This window comes from Rhipicephalus microplus, chromosome 3 (assembly GCF_043290135.1).
Source record: "Rhipicephalus microplus isolate Deutch F79 chromosome 3, USDA_Rmic, whole genome shotgun sequence".
Lineage (NCBI taxonomy): Eukaryota > Metazoa > Arthropoda > Arachnida > Ixodida > Ixodidae > Rhipicephalus > Rhipicephalus microplus.
Window position 1 is genome coordinate 1561324 of NC_134702.1, and position 24583 is coordinate 1585906.

Here is a 24583-nt window from a genome sequence, read left to right on the forward strand (position 1 = left end):
GCGTCACTCGACACCATACCACCCCCAAACTAATGGGCTGACGGCGCGTACCAACCGCACCATTATCAACATGTTGTCTATGTATGTCTCATGCGACCACAAGAACCGGGATTACGTACTCCCGTTCATTACTTACGCGTTCAACACCGCGAAGCATGAGATTACAGGCTATAGCCCTTTCTTTTTGCTTTATGCACGTTCGCCCTGGCACACAATCGACATAGTATTACCTTTCTGTGATCACGACAACGTCACTGTCGCCGAGACTCTCTGCCTCGCCGAAGAGGCGCGTCGCATAGCTCGACTACGCACATCAGCATCGCAAGACAAAGCGAAGGCACGCTATGATATTCACCATCGACCAGTGATTTATCGCCGTGGTTGTCTGGTGTGGTTGTGGACTACGATGCGTAAGCGCGGGTTATGCCAAAAGTTTTTGGCCACTTACGATGGAACTTTTGTCATTGTCGACAGACTTACAGAGGTCAACTATATATGTAATAGCTCGCCTCACGACGAGTGGTCGACGAGCTGCCAAAAATCAAGTGGTTCATGTTGCCCGCCTGAAACTGTACACGCCACGACAACTCGACTGACTCGACCGACTCGTCCGGCGGCCTTCGTCTGCACGGAGAGGAATGTTGCGCACATGCACGAAGACAAAGAAGCGTATACGGTGAACGCACTTGTCGCCGAGAGCGAAAAAGGAAGAAGAGGACCAGGAGGATCTTTAACCAGTCGGCCGCTTCTGAGCTGCCCTTCACGACCTAATAAACGGCCCCTTTCAACGTCTACCAGTCTCTTTCATCATCACCATCACTTATTTTTCCCTTAAAGGCCCCTCTCGGGGTATTACATAAGGGGGGGGGGAGGTTACATAAAGAGTTACAAAACATACCGGATCACAATACTGAAACATAACACATAGAAGTGCAGACTTATTTAAAAGCACAAAAAATGTTACAATTTGAATCAGGCATATAAAGGCGAAAAGAAAGAACAGTGTAAAAGAATTTTACAGCGTAAGATGATCAGTGAGCAACTGCTTAAACGCAATAGGGTTTCGCTCAACGACAACACAGTCTGGCAAAGTGTTCCATTCTGCAATGGCTGTTGGCAAAAAAGATTGATTAAAAGAAGACGTAGAACCGTGCAAACGCTGGATGCTGCACGAGTTAAAAAGGCGACGAGATGTACGGCTTGGCGGGATAAAGAATTTACCGTGAAGATGTGGGAAGTTATAGTAAAGCCTATGGAACAAGCACAGCCTTGCAATCTTCCGACGGAACGACAATGACTCGAGTCCCAATGATGACTTTATGGCACTGATGCTTTCATCACGGCCGTACCTAGAAGAGATGAATCTGGCCGCACGGTGCTGTATCGATTCTAAAGTGTTAATGAGGTATGCTTGATGAGGGCTCCAAATAGCTGAGGCATATTCAAGCTTACTTCGTATAAATGTTTCGTAAGCTAGTTTTCGCTTGGATGAGGGACACAAGGAAAGGGAACGTCTGATGTAACCAAGTGATTTAGTAGTGTCGGCTGCTAATTTGGTGACATGATCGGACCATGTCAATTTTTTGTTTATTGTGACACCAAGATAACGATAAGATTCGACGAGGGACAAAGCTATCGAGTTTAAGGAATACGTGTAATTACTGTTGGAGCGCTTACGGGATATCTGCATAACTTTACATTTCGAAATATTGAGTTTCATTAATGAATTGGAACACCAGGATTCGATTTGATGTAAGTCGCTTTGAATGATTTCATTCAAACGTAACAATATATATATATATATATATATATATATATATATATATATATATATATATATATATATATATATATATATATATATATATATATATATATATATATATATATATATATATATATATATATATATATATATATATATATATATATATATATTGTTATGTTTATAAATGGGTTTATTACGCTGTGGCGTACTGTGAGGCTTGGAGGGGTCGTGCACCGGAGGCCTATCTCGCTAGCCGAACGTCCTCTTCTCTAATCTGCCTGTTCCCCGCTACCCTGAGGCTCATACCCAAATCACATATGCAGTAACATTTCCCTCCGCGCAGACGAAGCCCACCGGGCGAGTTAAAGAGTCTCTCTGGGAATATAGCGCTTCAAACGGGCTATATGGGCAAGTTCAGTCTTTGCAGACCGTCGGCCATTTGAATGAAGATGCGCTACGCGGTAAGTTAAATCGCTTATACGTTCTAGAACAACATAAGGTCCCGCATAGTGTGCAAGCAGTTTTTCACACAACCCACGTTCCTATTTGGCGTTCACAGCAACACGATGTCTCCGCGATTATACGCCACGTGTCGACGTCGACGGTCAAAACGTGTCTTCGAGCGATCTTGCGAAGCGAGGGTGCGCAGGTAAGCAAGACGTCGGGCTTCTGCTCGGCAGACGATCTCGGATATACCTGAATCATGGTGGTCCAAAAACGGGAAGACGGTATCTAGGGTATGACGAGGTGGCAGAGCATACAGAAGAAAGAACGGACTGTAGCTGGTAGTCTCATGCTGTGCGGTGTTAAATGCGTAAGTGATGAAAGGTAGTACGCCATCCCAGTTCTTGTGATCTGCGGCGACATACATAGAAAGCACGTTCGTGAGAGTCCTGCTCGTTCCGTCAGGCCATTTGTTTGGGGATGATATGGCGTAGAGTGCCGAAAGCTTGAAGCGCATAGGCGAAGCATCTCTTCCACCACGTCTGCAGTGAATTGTCGCCCACGATCACTGATAACAATTTTAGGAGGTCCATGTCGTAGAACCACAAAACGCAGCATGAATAAACACACGTCAGCTGCAGTTGCCGATGGTATAGCAGCTGTCTCACAGTACCGTATTAAGTGGTCGGTACATACGACTATCCAGCGATTACCACTAGAAGACCTCGGAAAGGGACCTAGAAGGTCAATCCCAACTTGCTCTAATGGAGTTCTAGGGGGTGGGATAGGATGTAGTCGCCCTGGAGGAGCACTGTAGGGCGCTTGCGGCGTTGGCATTCGTTGCAACTAGAGACGTACTGTTCCGTCGTCTGGCGCGTTTTCGGCCTGTAAAATCTTTCTTGAAGCAAGCAAAGAGTTTTCGCTGTGCCTAGATGGCCAGACGTTGGGTCATCATGCATGGCCTGCAAGACGGAAACGCGAAGGCTCTTCGGAACCACTAGAAGATATCGTAAGCCGGTAGTAGCATAGTTCTTTTTGTACACAAGCCCGTCGCGCATGCAGAAGCGAGTCGCCGATGGGCTTGACTCGGTAGGAAGGAGCCCCTGTATGGTGCGGTCCTTTTGCTGCTCAATATTAAAGACATTGGTATCAGGAAACGACAGGTCCAATGGCGCGATGTAGGTGTCCAAGTTTCCCGCGTCGCAGTCCGTCGATGAGAGTGGTAGTCGCGAAAGACAATCTGCATCAGCGTGACGACGACCACTTTTATAGGAAACCGTAAAGTCGTATTCCTGCAGACGGAGTGCCCGACGCGCCAGTCGACCAGATTGGTCACGCAGATTGACCAACCAGCAGAGCGAATGATGATTTGTCATGATGGTAAAGGGGCGTCCATACAGGTAGGACCGGAAGCGCTGCACTGCGAAGACTACTGCGAGGCATTCTTGCTTTGTGACGGTGTAGTTACGCTCGGACTTGCTTAGCGAGCGACTTGCATACGCAACGACATGTTCTTTGGTATCCAAGCGTTGAACCAGCACGGCCCCAACACCGACACCACTAGCGTCCGCATGAAGTTCTGTGGGAGCCAGAGGATCGAAGTGTCGAAGAATCGGATGGGATGTCAAAAGGAACTTCAACTCAGAAAAGGCGGACGCACATTCCGGAGTCCAGTCAAATGGCGCGCCTTTCTGAAGCAGGCACGTGACTGGGTGCGCGATATTGGCAAATCCAGGGATGAATCGACGGAAGTATGAGCAGAGGCCCAAAAAGCTGCGTAGTTCTTTCGCTGAGCGAGGTTGCTTGAACGCCTCCACTGCAGCCGTTTTTGCGGGATCTGGCCGTATGCCTTCTTTGTTCACCAAGTGTGCAAGAACGAGTGTTTGGCGTTCTCCGAAACGACATTTCTTTGAGTTGAGCACTAAGCGTGCTTTGCTTAGGCAGTTCAGCACGAGGTCGAGGTGTGTGTTGTGCTCACAGAAATTGCGCCCAAAAATCACAACATCGTCCAGATAACACATGCATACTTCCCACTTCGAACCACGCAGAATGTTGTCCACGAAGCGCTCAAAAGTTGCAGGCGCATTGCATAGTCCGAATGGCATCACATTGAATTCAAAAAGTCCATCTGGTGTAACAAATGCCATTTTCTCTTTGTTTTTCTCGTGCATTGGAATTCGCCAATACCATGACCTCAAATCAACAGACGAAAAGTAGGAGGCTGATGAAAGACAGTCTATAGCATCATCAATACGTGGCAGTGGGTACAAGTCCTTTTTTGTGATGGCGTTGAGACGGCGGTAGTCAACGCAAAATCGCCACTTTCCATCTTTCTTCTTGACCAATATTACGGGAGCGGCCCACGGACTGCATGATTCCTGAATCAGATTCTTCTTTAGCATCTAGCCAACCTGTTCATTTATCACTGCGCGTTCCGAAGGCGATACCCGGTATGGCTTTTGTCGGAGAGGTCTATGGTATGCCGTATTTATGCGATGTTTTACACGAGAAACAGGGATTGACAGTGGAGCCTGTAGCTGTGCGAAATCCCAGCATGCTTGCGTAGAATACTCGCCAGGTCATTACGCTCGTTGGTGCTAAGAGACTTGTTAATCATGGCCACTATGGAGGTGTCCCTGGCGTGCAAATGATTGGAATCGGGCTTATCCAGAGAATCACTGCTCTCTGCAAGGATGGCAAGGGAGAACACCTGATGTTGACGGATCTTAGCAAGTTGTAGACCCCCTGGCAGTACCGAAGGTTCATTGGAGCCGTTGATCACCAACAAACCAGTATGACCTTGCACAACCGACAGCGTACAATAGGGTATTAGAACATTCTTCTTTATGCAGCTGATGTGAATGGGCTCTACGATGGCATGAAATGTCGTCTCGGTTGCAGGGGAACTGACGACAGGAACACACTTGGCAGACAAGGGTGATACAATTGTGTCCATGGACACGCAAAGGGTACTTTCTATACAGGGCTTTCCATAAATGCTACTGGAACATTTGAATCTGTGATCTATCCTGTGCGGCAATCAACAGTGGCACCACAAAGATTCAGGAAATCGAGTCCTAGAATTACATCATGCGTTGAATGAAAGAGAACAGCAAAATCAGCAATATAATTCTGGCCACCCAAACTAAGTCACTGTGCAAACACCAGCAGGTTGTAAGACATCTCCGCTCACTCCACGTTCGGCTGGCGGGGTGTCACACTGCGGTCAGAGGCCGGAGAACGGTTTCGCAGTGGCCTTATCTCGAGAGATGTGATTCCAGGGAATGTTGGTGCTCGTGCGGACAGGTGCGATCTTGGTGAGCGGTCGTACCTCGGCGGCTGCCGGTAGTTGCAGTACCTGGCAATGTGCCCTTCGACGCCACAGTTGTAGCAGACGGGTAGGGGTCGTTCGCCGAACCACTGCTGAGAACGCTCCGCTGTGAAAGGTCGCCTACCCGAACGGAGTAGAGCAGCTTGCTGAACAGGAACTGCCCGCCTCTGAGGAGCGGGGCCGGTACGAATGCGTCGGTCATACCGCTGGTCAGGCGCGAATGAGTCTCGGCGTGGCGAAGCAGTCCCAGCTTCGCTAGAGTCCGTCACACAAACCGATGGTGGCAGAGGAGCGAACGGTGCCGGTTAATAGGATGAACAGGTAGGCGGATGATGAATGGTGTCGTCCACCAGTGTGTCTTGTCGCTGTAGCTCTTCGCGCACTATTGCCCTGATAGTAGCGGCAAGGTCGGCAGGCGCGCTTATGTCGACGCTGACGACCGTTGTTACATTTGCCAGCCTACCAAATTTCGGGGCAATACGACGGGTCTTCAGCTTCTCGAAAGTACGGCAGTGACGTTGGACGGCGGAGACGGAAGTGAGGTCTTCCCTGCCTATCAAGGAATTGTAGACGTCCTCTGCTATACCTTTCAGAAGGTGTCCAACCATGTCCTCTTCAGACATATGCGGGTCTATGATCTTGCAGGGTATCAGAACCTCCTCTATGTAGGTGGTACACGTTTCTCCAGGTGTCTCGGCTCTTTGAGCCAAAGTGCGCTCTGCGCTTTTCTTTTTCGCATCAGAGTCGCCGAAGCATTTTTTGAGTTCTTCGACAAAGCGATGCCCCGTCGTTAATGAATGTTCGTGGTTTTCGTACCACGTCAAGGCAGTTTCCGTGAGAAATAGCGCGACAGACCCCAGTTGTTCGGTGGGATCCCAGCCGTTGTACCGGCCACCCTTTTGTAGTGTGTCAGCCACGCATCCACATCTTCCCCTGCTCTTCCCGCGAACGGGCAGGGTTCCATATAGCGATACCGAGGTGCAGCCGGCACTGACCTTTGCGTGGTTGAGAAACCGTGACCTTCGCTCTCGGCCATGACGGTTGTTGTTGGTGGCAGACCGGCAAGATGACGGCTCCGGCGAAGTTCAGACAGCTGTGACTCCGTGGTTCGTCGACGTGCCCAGCACCTCCACCACTCTGTTACGTTCATAAATGGGTTTATTACACTGTGGCGTACTGGTTGTCTTGAACGGGTCGTGCACCGGAGGCCTATCTCGCTAGCCGAACGTCCTCCTCTCTAATGTGACTGTTCCCCGCTACCCAGAGGCTCATACCCAAATCACATATGCAGTAACAATACACACACACACACACACACACACACACACACACACACACACACACACACACACACAAAAAAAAAAAAAGAGATAACATTTTCATAGCACTGCGTCTGAGATCAGAGCCGTACAAAATAGTAATAGTTATCCCACCTCCACAATATTATGATATATTTTACCATTGTCTTCTCTCCGTTATAATTTCTGTTTTCCCATTATTATTATTGTTGTTCTTATTATTATTTTCTTTTTATTTTCTTGTATATATTTTTAACAATCCCTGTTTCTACGCGTCCTCCCTCATACTTGTGTCACTTTTTCCGCAAATGGTCTTTCCCAGAAAACTTCCCCACGTTTCATCCATACGCATTTATATTTCGACGTACACGTGCGAGCTGCACATGTGAACCGCGTGCCACCTACAGACCAGCCGCGAGCAAGAAACTTTTAGACTACTATTTACAGCGTTAAGCTTTCTCAGAAACGCACCTATAACGACCTACTCAGGCTGAAAAGCATGGCTGCTGTCATTTTCACCCCCTGCATTTTTTACCACATTCTTTGCACTCTTTCTACTTCTCTTTCTTCTTCATTTTGAATCCCTAAAACTTAGCGTTTTCCTTGAACCCAGTGCTTGATGTCACAATTGGTTTGTACATTTTTCTGCATTCAGTTGCTCCGAGGGAAATAGCACTGCCTGTGCCCAGGTTAAACCACGAAGGGGTGAGCAACCCTGCCGATGTACCTTACGCCGCATCAGGCATAGTGGAAATGATCACTGAGTCATCTGAAGCGGTATCACAAGAAACGTCAACGGACAACGAACTCGTGACGGAATTCTCTCGTATTGCAACTTGATTTAATGACTTTTTTCCAATATGTGTTCACTGATAGTTCTGCAAATGATTTTTCACCCTTTGCGCTACAATCCCAATACATTTCAACAATGAGATAAAGGTGTCATAAGAAGGTATTGTAGCACTTTTGATTAATATTAAAGATAAGAAATCCATAGGTCCTGATGGTATACCAAATGCGTTTTTACGCCGGTATTCAGAATGGGTATGCCGCTATCTTGAGATTATATTTAAGGCATCGCTAGTACAGAAACGAATCCCAGATGATTGGCTAGTTGCAAAAGTTGTTCCAGTACACAGATCAGGTGGAAAGCAAGACATAGGAAACTACTGGCCCATTTAATTGACGTGCGTGTGCTGCAAGCTTCTGGAGCACATAATATCAAAATCAATCTACGGTTATCTTGAAAACAAGAGGGCGTTTTTTTTTTCTAATTAGCACGTCTTTCGACGGAACCTATCCACTGTTACACAATTGGTAGAAACAATGACTTTTTGACTGCACTAAATAACAGAAAGCAGATCGACGCTATATGTTTAGATTTATCGAAGACTTTTGACCGGGTTGTGCACACCAACTTAATAAATAAGCTAATGGAAATGAATATAAATTATGAAGCTGTAGCGTGGATCCGCTCATACCTAACAGGTCGGACTCAATAAGTCGAAATAAATGGCAACAAATCGGATCTGCTAAACATAACTTAAGGCGTACCACAAGGATCCGTTTTGGCACCCCTGCTTTTTTTATATACACAAATGATATTGCTAATGACGTAAGCGACGACACAACCGTCAGGTTGTTCGCAGATGATTGCCTAATATACCGTGAAATCAATAACCATAATGATCAGGCGTCACTTAAGCAAGCTCTTAGAATCGTATAAAGATGGGCCACTAAATGGCAAATGAAAATCAATGAATCCAAATCAGTCATGCTCAGAGTTACGAACAGAAAAAAACATGCAATTAAATGTCAATATGAGATGAATTCCACAACTCTAAACGAAGCTAACTCGATAAAATACCTAGGCTTAATCTTTTCAAATGACTTGAGCTGGAAACCACACGTGAACAGCATTTGTGCAGCTTGAGAAAAAAAAAGTTATGGTTCCTCCGTCACAAACTAAAGCTAGCAACACCATCCGTTAAGCTGCTTGCATATTTGACCTACGTAAGGCCAACGCTAGAATACGCTAGTGCAGTATGAGACCCCTTCCTGTCGGGGTTAATAAATCGAATTGAAAAAATACAGAGAAAAGCCGCAAGGCTAATTTTATCGCGTTATTTACGAAGTGACTCCGTTTCTGAAATGCTTCGGTTGCTTGAATTGCCTACGCTGGCTCATCGAAGGAAAGTCGGTCGACTTAAATTTCTTTCTTTCTTATCAAAAGGACACCTTGTTAGGTTTGGCCTGGAGATTCGTCTCTCAATCCCTTCGGCGCCCAGTCGGACGGACGCTGTCAAGTATTTGAGCGATTATCGAAACCAAGCAGCAAGCAAAGGCGGACCTTTTGTCGTCCCTTCAAGCAGCAGCGTGCCTGATGACCTCGGTGATTCATCTGGCGACGGTAAGCTGTTGTGACCGGAGCCAGAGCTGACAGAGGAGCGGCGCTCCTTTTTAATCCCCAATCACCAAGCCGACCGGTCGACTGCCTATGCTCGTCAGGCATTGTACGTGCTAGCCGGAGGACGAGACGTCGTGTCGCCAAGACGCCGTTAACTGTTCGAGAGAGGCCAACAAAGACAGCAACTTCCTGGAAGAGATCGCGGCGGCCACCGCAAATCACCCCGCTAATTGAGCGAACAAAATCGGCGGACCCTTTGAAGTAGGCTGCCAGGATCGTAAGAACTCTCGAGTAGCGGCACACACACGACAAGGAAGAGCCCTGCTGGCGCCACCACAGTGCAGTGTTCACGTGGACCTTGCATGCTCGCCCCCCCCCCCCCTCACCTGTGTGTGCGTGATTGGTGTTCGACTCGGAGAGGAGGAGCCCGACAGGGCATAAAACGACGCGGCAGAGTGCTGGACATCAGGCTCTGAACTATGTAACGTTCAACCACCACGCTCGTGGTTTGTGAAACCACTATCCCTTCTTTTTTGTACATATGTGTAAATAATGACATAAACCCTGTTCTGTTTTTCGCATCCTCCAGCGTCCTGCTTCCTCCTTCGTCAACCTTAACAACTGGTTGGCAGCGGTGAGATGGACTTCATGACATGGTGCTGTGCTGTGGTGAGTGCTTGGTCCTTGCTTTACTTTCCAGGCTTCACTTTGTGAGTGTGAGTTTATTAGAAGCTGGATTGTGTGTGAGTTAGGGAGATCACCTATTTGTGTGTTAGAGGGATCCCCTAAATTTGTGTGAGATGCAGGACCAAAGTACAACGGCAATCATGGGGGTGAAGACACTGCTAAAAGATGGTCTTTTGTATATTTGCGAAGACCTGGGTATTAAGGTGAAGGAGGGAACGGGCAGGTCCGAAATTTTAGAGCTAATTTTGCAAAACGCCAGTGAGGAGGATATTGGATACGCGTTAAAAGTTTTCAAAAGGTTGGCAGAACAAAAACAGAAAATGGAGGAACGAAAGCAGAAAAAAGAAAAAGAAGAAAAGGAAAGGAGGGATAGAAACGAAAGAGACTAACGGGAACGAGAACGAGCGGAACGCGAAAGAGAGGCAAGGGAAAGGGATAGAAAAGAGCGTGATTGAGCACGCGCCTTGGTGCTCGAACAATTAGAAAAAAAAAATCGAGGCAATGAGGCGGAAGATTCAGCCATCCGCAACTGTAGCGCACGAGAAGTGCGATAATCAAGTGAGTGAGGTGCAGCCCAGAGCTTTAGAGAAGGCTAGCACATGTGAAGAGCGCAGCAGGTTCGAAGACGAACCAAATGTGAGAGCTGCGAAAGATGCTGCGCTGCGTAGAGAGGCCGACGAAGGCCAGAGCGAGTGCGACGAGGTGCTGTGCCAGTTAACTGTAAGCGAAACAGCTAGAATAGCTGTAGACAATCTGGCACAGACCTCAACTGTGTTTGTCGCGATGGTGGGTCTTGCAGACAATGTGGAAGTAGGCAGGGACACCAGAGATAGCTCCAAAGCAGCGAAAGTAGGTAGCGGGGATATCAGTGCAGTAGCAGACAGCTCTCAGCAATGCGAGCTAGAGTGTTTGAGGGAAAGCAGCTGCACTGTTCCTAAGAGCGTCAAGCTGTCCGCCGATCTAGAGCGTGAAATAGGTGATTTTTTCGAAAATCGTTTAGACGGCGCGGCGTCGACAGCTGACGAGTGCAGTGAGAGCGTTAGCGACCTTGAGCTGCGAGCGGTAGGCTCAGAGATGAGTCGCAGGAAGCGGCGCATACGCAAGAGACGTCGGAGAGCCGCGAGTGAGACAAGCAGCTCTACGCATGTTCAGAAAAGTTTAAAGCCTATTAGCGCCGCAAGCAGGATTAGGCATTTTGCGTCAGCGTCAAAGTTCATTTGTATGCGTCTGAACTGCGGGACGAAAGAAAAGGGAACAGCGGGTCCTTTGCAAATGAAATCAAATGGGAGGCGCCGGGTTAGTTGGGTGCGTGAGCACAAAGTTAACACAGGTGAATCGGCGCGACATGGCAACAGGGCTAGGAAATCGAACTGCCAAAGTAGTGTGGCAGGTGGTGCAGAAGCACCATTGAGCTGCAGAACAACCGATGACGCAACCCGAGGCGAACTTCCTAGTAGTGGGGGAAATGGTCGCAAACGTTGCCGCAAGAAAGCGGAACGACTAAGGAATATAAAAGGCGGCATTCGGCCGGGCGAACGAGCCCAGGGTAAGTCATCGGCCAGTTCAACAACAAGGTCTTTGTGTCGTGCAGTAAGGCACAAGCGGCGAACTGGTAGTGAACAACGCGAGTCCACGCGACGGTATGCGCGGTGGAGATTTAGAGCTTTTCACGGAAAAGAGTGTCGAAGTGGTCCTAGAAGAAAGACCACAATAGCTAAACACCGCTCGGCTAGACCAAATAGAACACCGTCACTCTTTCCTTTGCATTGCTCGGGTTCCCTCCGCCGGATTGACAGAGGACGGCCGAAATCGCAAATGAGGCGTAACGCTGCCGATAGTTATAGCGCGAGAACAAAACGACGACACAGAGACAAGAAGGACACGAAAGACACGAGACAAGAAGGACACGAAAGACACGAGCGCTCGTGTCTTTCGTGTCCTTCTTGTCTCTGTGTCGTCGTTTTGTTCTCGCGCTATAACTATCGTCATGCCATACCAACTAGCCCAAGCTGCCACACTTCTAAGTAACGCTGCCGTTCAGCTGGTAGCACGTGCACGTTGTTGCCTTGGGCGTCCTCGCAATCCGGCAAGACCATGACCGCCGCGTGTGAGATTGAAGTGCGGGACAGCTGTAGTAAGCTGGAGTGTCAGACACAGGAATTTTCTTGGAAGCATGTTTGCTCAATTTTGGGTTTAAAGTGGCATTCCTGTGTCCCCTCCCCGGATAGTGTTAGATACAGTTTTCCCTTCTAGATTTTCTAAGGGCATTGTAAGTGTTTTTAGCTGAGTTACAGGGAAATGGCATATGGTTAGTTGCGCACTTGGTGTGCTAAAACACTCTTTGGATGAGAGTATGATGTCGTGCTAGGGCGCACCGCAATGTGCGTTCTTTAAAAACATGGGCTGACATGAAACTACATCCAGCAAATGTGTTGGTACACGAGTTGCATTTCCCGTTCTTATTTTAGTGATAGCTTATAGGGATCAAATGATCACTTGAGCTGAGAGTGTTGCGTTAACCAAAATTTTGAGGCTAGAAATACATTTCAGGAATTTATAAAAACGCAGTTTGATCTGTTGTGAGTGAGTTTTCGTTGGCATCAGGGTGTCCTACAAGTAGGCACTCACGACTACGTTAAGTGTGTAATTGAGAGAATGAATAATGCTCACAGTTACCTTGAGTTGGGTTCAGGCCGCATTTGTGCGATAACCATTGTAGATAGTGAGCTTTCATTAAGTTAATGATAGAATAGCAGAAGTTAGTCATAAAATTAGCAGAGTAAGTTGCAACATAGTGCGGATAGTAGGAAGCTGGTTTTGAAGTAGTGTGATTACGGTTATTTCGGGCCAAATTGTATTTGCCTTTGTGTGCTTTTCTGATTGATTGATTGATTGATTTGTGGGGTTTAACGTCCCAAAACCACCATTTGATTATGAGAGACGCCGTAGTGGAGGGCTCCGGAAATTTTGACTACCTGGGGTTCTTTAACGTGCACCCAAATCTGAGTACACGGGCCTACAACATTTCCGCCTCCATCGGAAATGCAGCCGCCGCAGCCGGGAATCGAACCCGCGACCTGCGGGTCAGCAGCCGAGTACCTTAGCCACTAGACCACCGCGGCGGGGCTTTGTGTGCTTTTCTCGCACAGCAATTTGTTCCATCTTTGGTAAGCCTCTCCACATCCATGACTGTTGTAACTTTGGCGGCACCAAATTGTCTCAAAATTTTTTTTTTTTTAGCGTACAGGTTTCTCTTTTGTTTGTGTTTCTTGAGAAGCCTGGAGGGTTTTAAGCGGGTCCAATGTGCTTGACTTCAGTGGGTATTGTGTTGTGTGGTTCGTCTTGCTGTTGTCAGTCATTGTTAGCTGGTTTGGGAGTTGGTTTCGAGTTCGCAGCTGGAGAAAGAAAAGCCAGGCCATCGTCCTCGTCACCAACCATTCTCTTCGTGCCCAGCGGTTGGGAGCGCTGGCCAGCCGAGATTTTCCGGGCGGCGGAGGAGCTGTTAGGTTTGGCCTGGAGATTCGTCTCTCAATCCCTTCGGCGCCCAGTCGGACGGACGCTGTCAAGTATTTGAGCGATTATCGAAACCAAGCAGCAAGCAAAGGCGGACCTTTTGTCGTCCCTTCAAGCAGCAGCGTGCCCGATGACCTCGGTGATTCATCTGGCGACGGTAAGCTGTTGTGACCGGAGCCAGAGCTGACAGAGGAGCGGCGCTCCTTTCTAATCCCCAATCACCAAGCCGACCAGCCGACTGCCTATGCTCGTCAGGCATTGTACGTGCTAGCCGGAGGACGAGACGTCGTGTCGCCAAGACGCCGTTAACTGTTCGAGAGAGGCCAACAAAGACAGCAACTTCCTGGAAGAGATCGCGGCGGCCACCGCAAATCACCCCGCTAATTGAGCGAACAAAATCGGCGGACCCTTTGAAGTAGGCTGCCAGGATCGTGGGAACTCTCGAGTAGCGGCACACACACGACGAGGAAGAGCCCTGCTGGCGCCACCACAGTGCAGTGTTCACGTGGACCTTGCATGCTCGCCCCCCCCCCCCTCACCTGTGTGTGCGTGATTGGTGTTCGACTCGGAGAGGAGGAGCCCGACAGGGCATAAAACGACGCGGCAGAGTGCTGGACATCGGGCTCTGAACTATGTAACGTTCAACCACCACGCTCGTGGTTTGTGAAACCACTATCCCTTCTTTTCTGTACATATGTGTAAATAATGACATAAACCCTGTTCTGTTTTTCGCATCCTCCAGCGTCCTGCTTCCTCCTTCGTCAACCTTAACAACCTTAATATTCAAACTAAACCCTATCTTGTTCCCAGGCCTTCCAGCAATGTCAGATCATGCAATCAATTTGTGTATTCGGTTCCTAAATGCAATCATGATGTGTATGCGTATTCCTTTTTTCCACGCAGGATAAAAGAGTGGAATCAGTTGGCAGTACCGGTACTGAATTCGAAGAACATAGAAATCTTTGAACAGTGCATTAAAAATATGTGAACATTGAGTGTTGCTATAATATTGTACATATATTGCCATGTTCGAAAATACATCGCGTAGTTACTTCTTATTGCAAACTATACCACCATCACAATACAATGTATGTACGTTTTTATTAACAGCGTTTAAATATTTTTCCTTTGTGTATTTAAAAAAAATTCTGTCTTTTATACAAAACATTGTACTTGTTTTTGTTTTATGTTTACTGTACCCACCCTGTTACGGCGATTATGGCCAACAGTATTTGGAAATAAGTAAAAAAAAATGTGCACACGATGATGTCGCCAATACGCTCTCTGACAGAATACCTTGCGAATGTAGACCGGTCATGCCTGAGTACTTACGGAGAACATAAGGAGGAAATAGGCAAGATGCTGGTAGCCACCTACACAAGACTGAGGCTACGCATACATTAACGTCAGAAACCACCCATACATGTCGGAGGTCACGGAAGCAAAACTCATGCTGGTGTTAGTCTACATTAACAGCAAAGCCTTTTTGTATCCTATATGCACATACGCATGAGAAAGAAAAAAAAAAAACTCGACGGAATTAAGCACACAGTTCATAATCGTCTTGTTCATAACATATTTTGCGTAACGGTATTAAATGATTGTACTCCATCACGTGTCTTTGTTTTGATTACCTAGTGCATGACACAGTTTGTCACCATGTAATCGTGTAGGCGGCGCGTAATAGTGACAATGGTAGTAAGGATCCGGGCATTCGTACTTATATACACAGCAGCTATCTACTTTGGCATATTTCTCTTACTCTCCGCTATGCCCATATGTGAGCGCGACGACAGAAAGCCCGCGGCGACGGTGCAACTACGAAGACGAGCAGTTGCCCTCCATTGTCAACTCTTATTACAACAGAAAGAATATTAATCTCTATACCTTCGCTATTCCTCTCGAACTAGAGGACGCGCCACTGAGTGTTCACTCTCGCTTATCATCTACTCTGTTAAAGGAATGAATATCAAAGCTAAAGTAGAATACAAGCGCCTAGTGCAAGCAGGAGCCACCGCTATCAAGGCGCTCCCCGCCAACGCTCCTCGCGACCGGCTGATGCAGGAAAATGGCAGTTGCGCTAGCAGACGAAGCGATTGTCCTCACCCTAGGAGGGCATTCGCATCGAGGCATCGTAGGGCCGCCACGCATACAGCGACGCCCTTTAAAACGCTCGTTGCGAGTTTCAACAACAATCACCATACATGAAAACTGTGCCGCATAATCGCCGACGCGTCACGAGTCACGAATAAATAAGCGCCGAGGTGCTAATATCGTTTGAAATGGTTTGACCACGCGTTGTGTCACCACGGCTTCGCAAGTGTTTCTCTCTACCTGCAGACACCGATGTGCGGTTTCGCGTGCGATAGCCTTTTTAAATGCAATAAGAACTCGCTTGTCTAAATAAACCAGCAGCTAATTGCCGTAAAGCAGGGATGTGTTGCACGCATTCTGTCGCTCACGGAACCCAGTTCGAGAACCCATGTGCCCGCGACAGAGTATCCAGGAGACGCGTCAAATGCATGGATATGACTCTACGTTTACAGTTCCTCGCTCACGGCAAACGCGCACGCGTAGGTGACCGCACGCAGCAGCGTTGACATGAAAACCGCAGCGACCAGAGGAATGCACAACAAATAACTAGAGAGTCAACACCGCTACGCTCGTCACTCGACTCTGTGGTTCTCGCTAGCAGACAGTAGCACCCGAACACACAGCACGATCGATGCACGGCAGCACATTTTTGCGCAGTCACGCATACATGCAACAGTTTAAATGAGATTAAAGGTGCAAAGTGAAAAAAAAAAAAACACGATTTGGTGCGTTTTATCAGTTAAACTAGGCCTTTTTTTCCCACTGAGGCTCAGGTTGGCATCAAAATTTTAGTTTTCGAGGCTGTTTTAGAGCAGTCCGGCGAAATTTTTGCGATTTTAATGCTTTTGGAGCAGCTTGGCACAAGAAAACGGAAAAGAATAAAAATTGCGCATTATGAGCAGCTGTCTAAGCCCTGCGTTGTGACGCGTACGGGCGTCAACGCGGTTGACGCGTGCCAGTGGTTGCGCGCCCTTTTCCTCCACAGGCGCGACTTGACGCTTTTGACGCGTAGGCGTGTGCATACGCGTGCCAGTGGTTGGAACTTTAGGAGGACGCTGTCGCGACCTTCCAAAACAACTCCTGCACTGCACAGAAGTGACATCACGAATTTCTGGTTAGGCGCGCAGTTTGAAAAATTTGGCAGATACCACGTACCTTATTTGGGTATCATTGAGCGAAACCTTACAAAGTGGTGCAGTAAATATGTGCAAATGCACACACGGAAGGACATACGTCAAAGAGTCGCATATCTTTTATATAACCAGTTACACTTGCGTAAAGGTGCCAACAGCTGATATGAATTCATATCACCTGTTGACACATTTACGAGCGCCAGCGCTTAAGCGCTGGTGCTCGCGAGGATGGTATCTCTGGACACTATTACATGAGTGAACTTCAGCGGATAGTACTTTTACTACAATTGGCGTTAAGCCGACGTGACGGCTGTATCATAGGAGTACAGCCGCGGTCAAGTCTGTGTAAAGCAGCCGGTTTCTGCTCAGCAAGGCAACTCGAACCTTCACGTTTCATCATGCTTTACGAATAGCTCAGCTTGCCACGGTTGACTTGACGAGCTTCCAGTTTCTATTTTACCTGCAGGGTATACCAACACACCTTCGAAGGAGGCGAAACGAGCTAATCTGCGCACGGCCAACACGTGCTTCACCACAATACACAAAAAATCACGCGCTTAATCGGCCTGCCACTGGCTAGTCTTGACGCACGAAACGGACTCACAGGTAGATGCAGGCGAATAACGTAGAGGTCTGGCAGCTTGGGCTAGTTGGTATGGCATGACGATAGTTATAGCGCGAGAACAAAACGACGACAGAGAGACAAGAAGGACACGAAAGACACGAAAGCGCTCGTGTCTTTCGTGTCCTTCTTGTCTCTGTGTCGTCGTTTTGTTCTCGCGCTATAACTATCGGCACGCGAATAAGCGTCTCATTTGTTACTTCGTTGTGTCTGAAAAATTAGGGGACTCTTAAGCTTTGCTGAACACGATATCGAAATCCGGCCCCTAGTGTACCCTTCAACCGCTAAGTGCTTACTTATTCATATGTTTTGTTACATACACACGCACGCTCACAAACACGCATTCAGTAGATTGGACCAGCGCAGCTATTATCGCCGAATGGGCTCGTTTTTGTCGTGACACGTGTTGAACAAAATGCGTTAAAGGGGCCCCGAAACACTTTTTCAAGTAACCATGGAATGAATTCACTAGAGGAGCTTATTACATCACGAATTCAACGCCGCAACAATTTTAGGAATCCGTCCAGTGCGAGTGGAGTTACAAAGGTTTGTCGCATGCTGCAATCGCATCTTTCTCGTCTCGACGAAAGCGCTGGAAGATGATATATATATATATATATAAGCAGGGAGGGGTGGTAGAGCAAAGAAACTACCACGCCTCGTGACCTTGAGCACTTTTTTTTCGAATGCGCGGCTTGTCCAGTGCGATCGCGCGCGCACGCGTGAACACGGCTTCCCGCAGCTATCTCGGTAACTTGATTTTTTTATCACAGACGCACAGACAATTTTTCGCTCACAATTAACGGGACGGACATCGGTGGCGGGTTTTCTGCAACCAAGCTCTTTAACGCTATCGCGTTAAAAGCGCGTGCTTTTCGCGAACGCAGACTGCAAAGATAGCAGTGACCTTCGTTGACCCGGTAACAAGAAGAGAATCGTTCCAGGTAAAGCGCGAGGCCAGCCAAGACGTACGATCCTCTCACCGCCAGATAAGCAAGCACACGCGTGAGCGTCTACTCTGCTCCCTCTCCGCGGGGCAAAGTATGCGTGGGAGACAAGAGAGCGCACCGCCGCGCGATGTGGCGACGCCACAGAACACCTGCGCGACGCGCACACTGCTGGTAATACTGAAAACACGGTAATTCTCCTCTAGATGCCCGTCAGCAGCGGTAAGTGGCTGATATAAATAGCTTGCCGTTTTGACAGTGAAGGACGTGCTCCTCGGTGGCTCAGTGGTTAACGCCTCGTACTCACAATTCAGGGTACCCAAGTTCGGTTCCGGGCGCCAGAGTCCTTTTCTGGATTTTTCTTTCTTGCATTTTTATATATATAAATACGTATACACATACGGTGAGTGACGCCAACGGCAAAGTCCAGCCGAGAGTGTACATATAATTGCTATCGCAATAAAACCGTTTTATACGACCTGAACTGAAAGCTCGTTTCAAGAACTGCTCACTTGTAAACATGCTCACAAGAGTGGGATTATCCCTACACACTCCAGGTATGCACTCACAATGGCAACATTAAACCAAGTAATGTACTTTTCCTGTCCTGCATGGCTTGTCTTCTGTGTAAACAATGCTGTTTAGCAGCAGGGATGTTTTATTTCAATGCGGCTGCCGCATTACTACGTTGAGAGCGTGCACCTCAATAATTGGCTCCTAGTGCCAAGCGCACAAAACGGAAGAGCAGCACCTGTGTCCATGCTATGCATTCTGTGGGATTTGCTTGCAGACAAAAAAGCGTACGCCATGGGTAGGGGACAAAATTTACGACCCTTCCCACACATCTGAAGCAATCGTTTTGCAACAAGCACACACTAGTATTGTAGTTGCATCCACAATAATGAAAACTTCTAGTGCAGCCTTAAGGTGCAACATGAGTAAGTAGTTGTAACAAAATAAGTGCCAAAAACAAGCAAAACAGAACACGTATGAAACCAAGACTTTATTTGTCGCTCATTTTGGATAGAGCTAGGTATACTGTGCTGTCAACATAAAAGGTAAAATCTCTGTCCGTGTCCTCCCAGAAGCCATAATTATGCACAACAATGAGATCTTGGCAGGAGTCTTTTAGTGCCTCTGTTAGGAGAGCAAGGAGAGAGAGAGGGAGAAAGAAAAAAAAGGCAACAAAGGCAAAAAAAAAATGGAAGGTCACCGCCTTCGGCGACGCTGGCGGCCATGTCGGGAGCTGCTTCGACTTCGGCTGCTGCTGCTGTACCTCACCTTAGCATCAGGAGCCCTGGACCCAAACCAAGCAGAAGTGAAAACGCAAAACTAAAGGAAAACAGCCAAAGAAAACCAGGTCAGTTGTTTGATTACTGCTGCACGAAGTGTTTTCATTACAATGCATTGCAATCGATGTAGTATCAAAATAATACAAAGATGCAAAACACTCAGCTGAGCAAACTAAAAGAATTTTGCCGCTGTTGGTTATATCATGCCATCAAATATCACAACTGCGCTGAAGCCATCTTGGCGACTCTCCAGAATAGACTTATAAGCAGCAATCAGACGGGATGCAGGAGGCAAGGTTACATAGTAGCAACACGTAGTTGTCTAGTTAAAGCGTATTTAGTGAAATGATGAAAAAAAGGGAAGAACACAAGGCATTATCATTATTTTTTTCTGTGCCCTCTGCGACACCAGCTTTGACATATTACTGACTGCTGCATAAATTAGGGGAAAGATTAGAGAGTGGTTGAATTTCGTAAGCAGCATTTCCAAGAGCTTTCGTGAAAATGGGAATTTGTTATTTCTTGTAGCCTAGACAATATTTCCATAACCTTTCTATGGTGCACATTATGTTAAGCGATGCTACGAGTGCCAGCGCACACATGTAGTTACAACCAAATTATATTGCTGTACCACTAAGAAACCATAAAAAAAGTTTAAAAGCAGTCAAAATTATGCACAAAAAAGTGGTTGTGAATCTACTCAAATCCACCCACACTATCTGAAGGCTGCACTGGACGCAACGAGGCCCTCACTTCTACAACAGCGGCCTTCTCGCTTACAAGGCTGCATTTCAGTCTTTTATCAGTGTCTAACAGCCCATATCACTCTAATTTGAGAGGAAATACACAATGGCTCGAACATTCAGCAGTGATAGCCAACAAATTGAAATGCATAAGATAAATATAGATTGCATAAACAGCAGTGATAAGCTATTTAAATTGCAATGATACTCTAGTATGAGCAAAATAGAAATGATTAAGGGAATATCTTGTTCTTGTGCCCACCTTGGACGCATTACATGTAAGCCTAAAAAAAAAAAAAAACACTTAACAGAAGTACACGTCGTAGAATCATATGGCATCCATAAAGTATCATACTGAGCTTTCATCAGTGCTTCAAGCAACTTGAGTCTTGGTCTACTATCTGCATGGCCTACCACCTGTAGCAAATAATACATAACAAATATCTAGTTTACTTTGTGTTTATATTTTTTTTCAATAACATTGCATGTTATTATTGCAAAGAACAAAGCTATGCTTAGGAATAGGATAAAGGAAAGAAATAGATAAGCGCAGCTTTTTTTTGCCTTGTCCTATCAACTAGCCCCCTATCACAGGCTCCATGATTTATCATTGTTTTCTTTTCACTCTACAAATCAGTAGTGTATGATGCTGCATGCTCATTTCTGTTCATTCATATGTCTCACCAACTCCTACCTGCATGCCTTAGAAATTGGGGGTTTCAAACCACAACCACAATAGAACTGCTAATTCTTTGAGAGAGGGACAGCAACAGCTCTGAGTGGAGCAATGATTGATTTGTGGGGTTTAACGTCCCAAAACCACGATATGATTATGAGAGACGCCGTAGTGGAGGGCTCCGGAAATTTTGACCACCTGGGGTTCTTTAACGTGCACCCAAATCTGAGCACACGGGCCTACAACATTTCCGCCTCCATCGGAAATGCAGCCGCCGCAGCCGGGATTCGAACCCGCGCCCTGCGTCTGAGTGGAGCAAACGTAGGCCAAGTTGCGCATGTATAGTATGTGTACACATTTATCAGAGCAGGTTAAACATGCATGATTAATATTAGTATTGCTGGGCACCAGCATCACGTGCAGTGCCATCGCTGCATGCCAGGCTGAGGGTGTTTTTTTTATTAGGTAGACTGTGCAGGCAAGGCTGCAGTGACAAGAAAGCTACATTTTTTTGAAGTCATTGCATGACGACAGCAGCAAACCGAGTGATGCCTGGTGTCATTTGTGAACTCGCAATTTATTCCAAATAAAAAAGTGCAAGTACAGGCCCCTGCGATAGTCATCTAGCATGCAATAGACAACTTTGGAGGTCACAGAAGCCCAGTAGTATCGCTTTTAGGAACTTACTCTGTAAGAATTATTATTCAGAGCCAGAAAAGGGACCTGCACCGATTCATATTTTTCCCTTCATAATTACGCTTGTGTAAATATTCAGCACTTTGAATATTTGGACAATTATTGTAATATTCAAACTGGCTTTGACTTGAATTTAAATTGCAAATTTAGAAGAATGTGAAATGAATGATGCATAAGGTTGAAAGCTGGGCTAGTTGGTGACCGTAAGGTTCTTTTTTACATGGACAGCAGTGACAACTCTTGCCCTCTCCTCGCTTGAGGAGGTGGCAGAGCACTGCTGCCACTTCGTTTCTCCTCTCTGCCACAGCTGGCTTCGTTGCACTCTTCTAGAAGCGCTGAGTGTTCCATTTGCGGCACACACACGGTAATACATACAAATGGAAAGGGAGGTAACATAAGCGGTACACAACTCCACATACACATACCAATGGAAACACAAGTGAACACGAGCGCTGTTTCACATGGTTCCCTTTATGATGTGATTTTTTATGAAAAGCTGCTTCCACTTTCCTGTGAACCAAAAAGATTCACATGCCTTGTGTCAGTTATAAAAAAAATAGATATAGCACAGGTCATGATAAATATACACATTTTTTTTAATAATATGTGAAATTTACTATTCTAATTCAGCTCGACATTATTAGACCAAATCAGTATTCACTTTGAATCTAAAATTTAGTGAAGTAATGTAGCAACTGGGCTACTTAGAACATACTCATGATGTCAGCACACGCACACAAAAAAAAAGGACACGAGAAAGAAAAACTTGAGACAAGTGCAGTCTCACAACTGAAGGTTTAAAAAAATACTGCCAAGCCTTCTTGGAATGTCGTATCAAAAGCTGGAAGAGCGGCCTTTCAGAGCCTGTTCAAAGCACTGCTTGGGTAACTGCTACAAGCACACTTGCAGAGTACCCACTGCACCAATAGTTATCATAATTTTTGGAGGCATTCACTATGCCATCCTTCGTCATTCTTTGGAGAAGTGTGATACCTGATACACATTTGCAAGGAATGTTGTGCTATTTTTTTTATTCTGTGACTGACGAAGAATTATGCCCGAAGCTTTCGTAATGGGCCGGAATGATGATTTGATTGATTTGTGGGGTTTAACGTCCCAAAACCACTATATGATTACGAGAGACGCCGTAGTGGAGGGCTCTGGAAATTTTGACCACCTGGGGTTCTTTAACGTGCACCCAAATCCGAGCACACGGGCCTACGACATTTCCGCCTCCATCAGAAATGCAGCCGCCGCAGCCGCGATTTGAACCCGCGACCTGCGGGTCAGCAGCCGAGTACCTAAGCCACTAGACCACCGCTACGGGCCGTAATGGGCCGGAGCATTCGACGACCCACTCGTTACGCAATTTGCATTGTGTGATGCCTGGTTGTTCCTTGCTGTTCTAAAATGCTTTATTACTCATATTAATGAGATTCCTCAAATCAAGCCTGCCTAGGGTCAGTTTGCAACGAAGTTTCAAACACTGGTGTGGCTCTGTGGTAGAATACTGGGCTGCCATGCAGAGAACCCCAGTTCGAATCTCGTTGTGTCCTGGTGTTTTTAGTGGTTAGTGGTTTTAATAGATAGTGGTTAGTGGTGAACAACTAAAGCGCTTGCAACCCTTGTTGTGATTTCAGAACAGCTTTCACTGTAAAAAAAACCTGCCATACATAAACATAAAAAAGGTACTAACACAATCTTGTCAATCCCGACCAGGCATCTAATCACGCATGCTGTAGATATGAAACCTTAGTATCACTGAGAGCAAATGATGACTGGCTTATGTACCCGTCTTTCCCTTTTATTATTTCAAACGCTTATGCCATTTCATGTGTGCTCGGGTTTCCATGTCTCATCACTACAGCAATTCTATATAGCTCAGCTGCCGGCAATGGAGGGAAAAATGCGTGGACAGTGCACCTTTCAAAAAGCTGGCATGGAGACATCGTCCCATCTGCCAAATGTACTTACCACTTTTCTTTAAGTTGAGGAGAGGTTTATTAGTGGTTCAACGACAATATGTTTATCAGAAATGAGGCAGTGTAAAGCGCAGTGCAGCGAGACAGCAGCGATCAGACGCATGCGCCGAGCGTTGGCAATGCTGCTGGATTGAAATGTATTTTCTTCCCAGTCGTCCCCGCTGAAAAAGAGCCATCCTGGCGACCAAATATGCCTGAGACAGTGTCTCATAAGACTGGAAACATGTACAATGTCACTTCCATGCCGACCTATGTCATCCGATCGAGCAACTGGCTCGATGGGAAAATTAACCAGAAAAGTTTGCTTGAAGACGTGGTAAGGACCTCTGAACTTTGAAAAAAGCTTCAAGGATAGTACCGGAGTTTGGTATATGACAGATAGGCATACAAGAGACCCTGGGGCGGCACTGGCGATGCTGCTGGATGGAGGCACATCTTTTTCACAATGTTGATACCGTATTTACTCGCATAATGATCACATCTTTTTTCAAAAAAAAAAAAAAATGATGCCAACTTCGAGGTGTGATCATTATGTGGCATAAATTTTCCCTGAAAAATTATTCTGAGCACCCAAAACACGAAGAAGTCATCAATCAAAATTATGATAGCTATCATGAACATAACGAAAAATAAAAGTAGAGTAAGGCATACCTTTGTAATAAATGCGCGCATTACACAGGAACTCCATGCCTGGCACAATGCCCTTTCATTTTTAATCCCTAACATTCATTCAGAGCCCGAAGCGCCACTGGCGTCAGTGATGTCGCCCCACTATTCTCTGTCGGTACCGGCAGCATCTTCTTCACTGTCCCACGGACAGTCATCTTCCGTTCCGTCGAGCATGTTGCAAATGCCAGCCTTCTTGAAGCTTTTGACAACCACCTGGTTGGAAATGGTACCCCATGCTTTGAGAATCCGTGAGCAGAGTACTTCTACGGATGGTCTCCCGA

General features: G+C 46.6%; 1 protein-coding gene across 14 annotated transcripts in view; it reads right to left on the bottom strand.

Moving 5' to 3' along the window:
- Nucleotides 1-24583, bottom strand: part of Srrm234 (Serine-arginine repetitive matrix 2/3/4) — a 357763-nt gene that overhangs the window by 29932 nt on the left and 303248 nt on the right. For 5 of the 14 annotated variants that reach the window (XM_037433937.2, XM_037433942.2, XM_037433932.2 and 2 more), the window contains one exon: nt 19233-19541. The exons of 6 other annotated variants lie outside the window; for them this stretch is intronic. In XM_037433937.2, coding sequence (XP_037289834.2) covers nt 19454-19541 — 88 coding nt within the window. In that variant the 3' untranslated portion in view covers nt 19233-19453. Of the gene's footprint in view, nt 1-19232; nt 19577-24583 lie in introns of those variants that run through there. 3 more of the 14 variants (XM_037433945.2, XM_037433944.2, XM_037433938.2) reach the window with 1 other exon arrangement.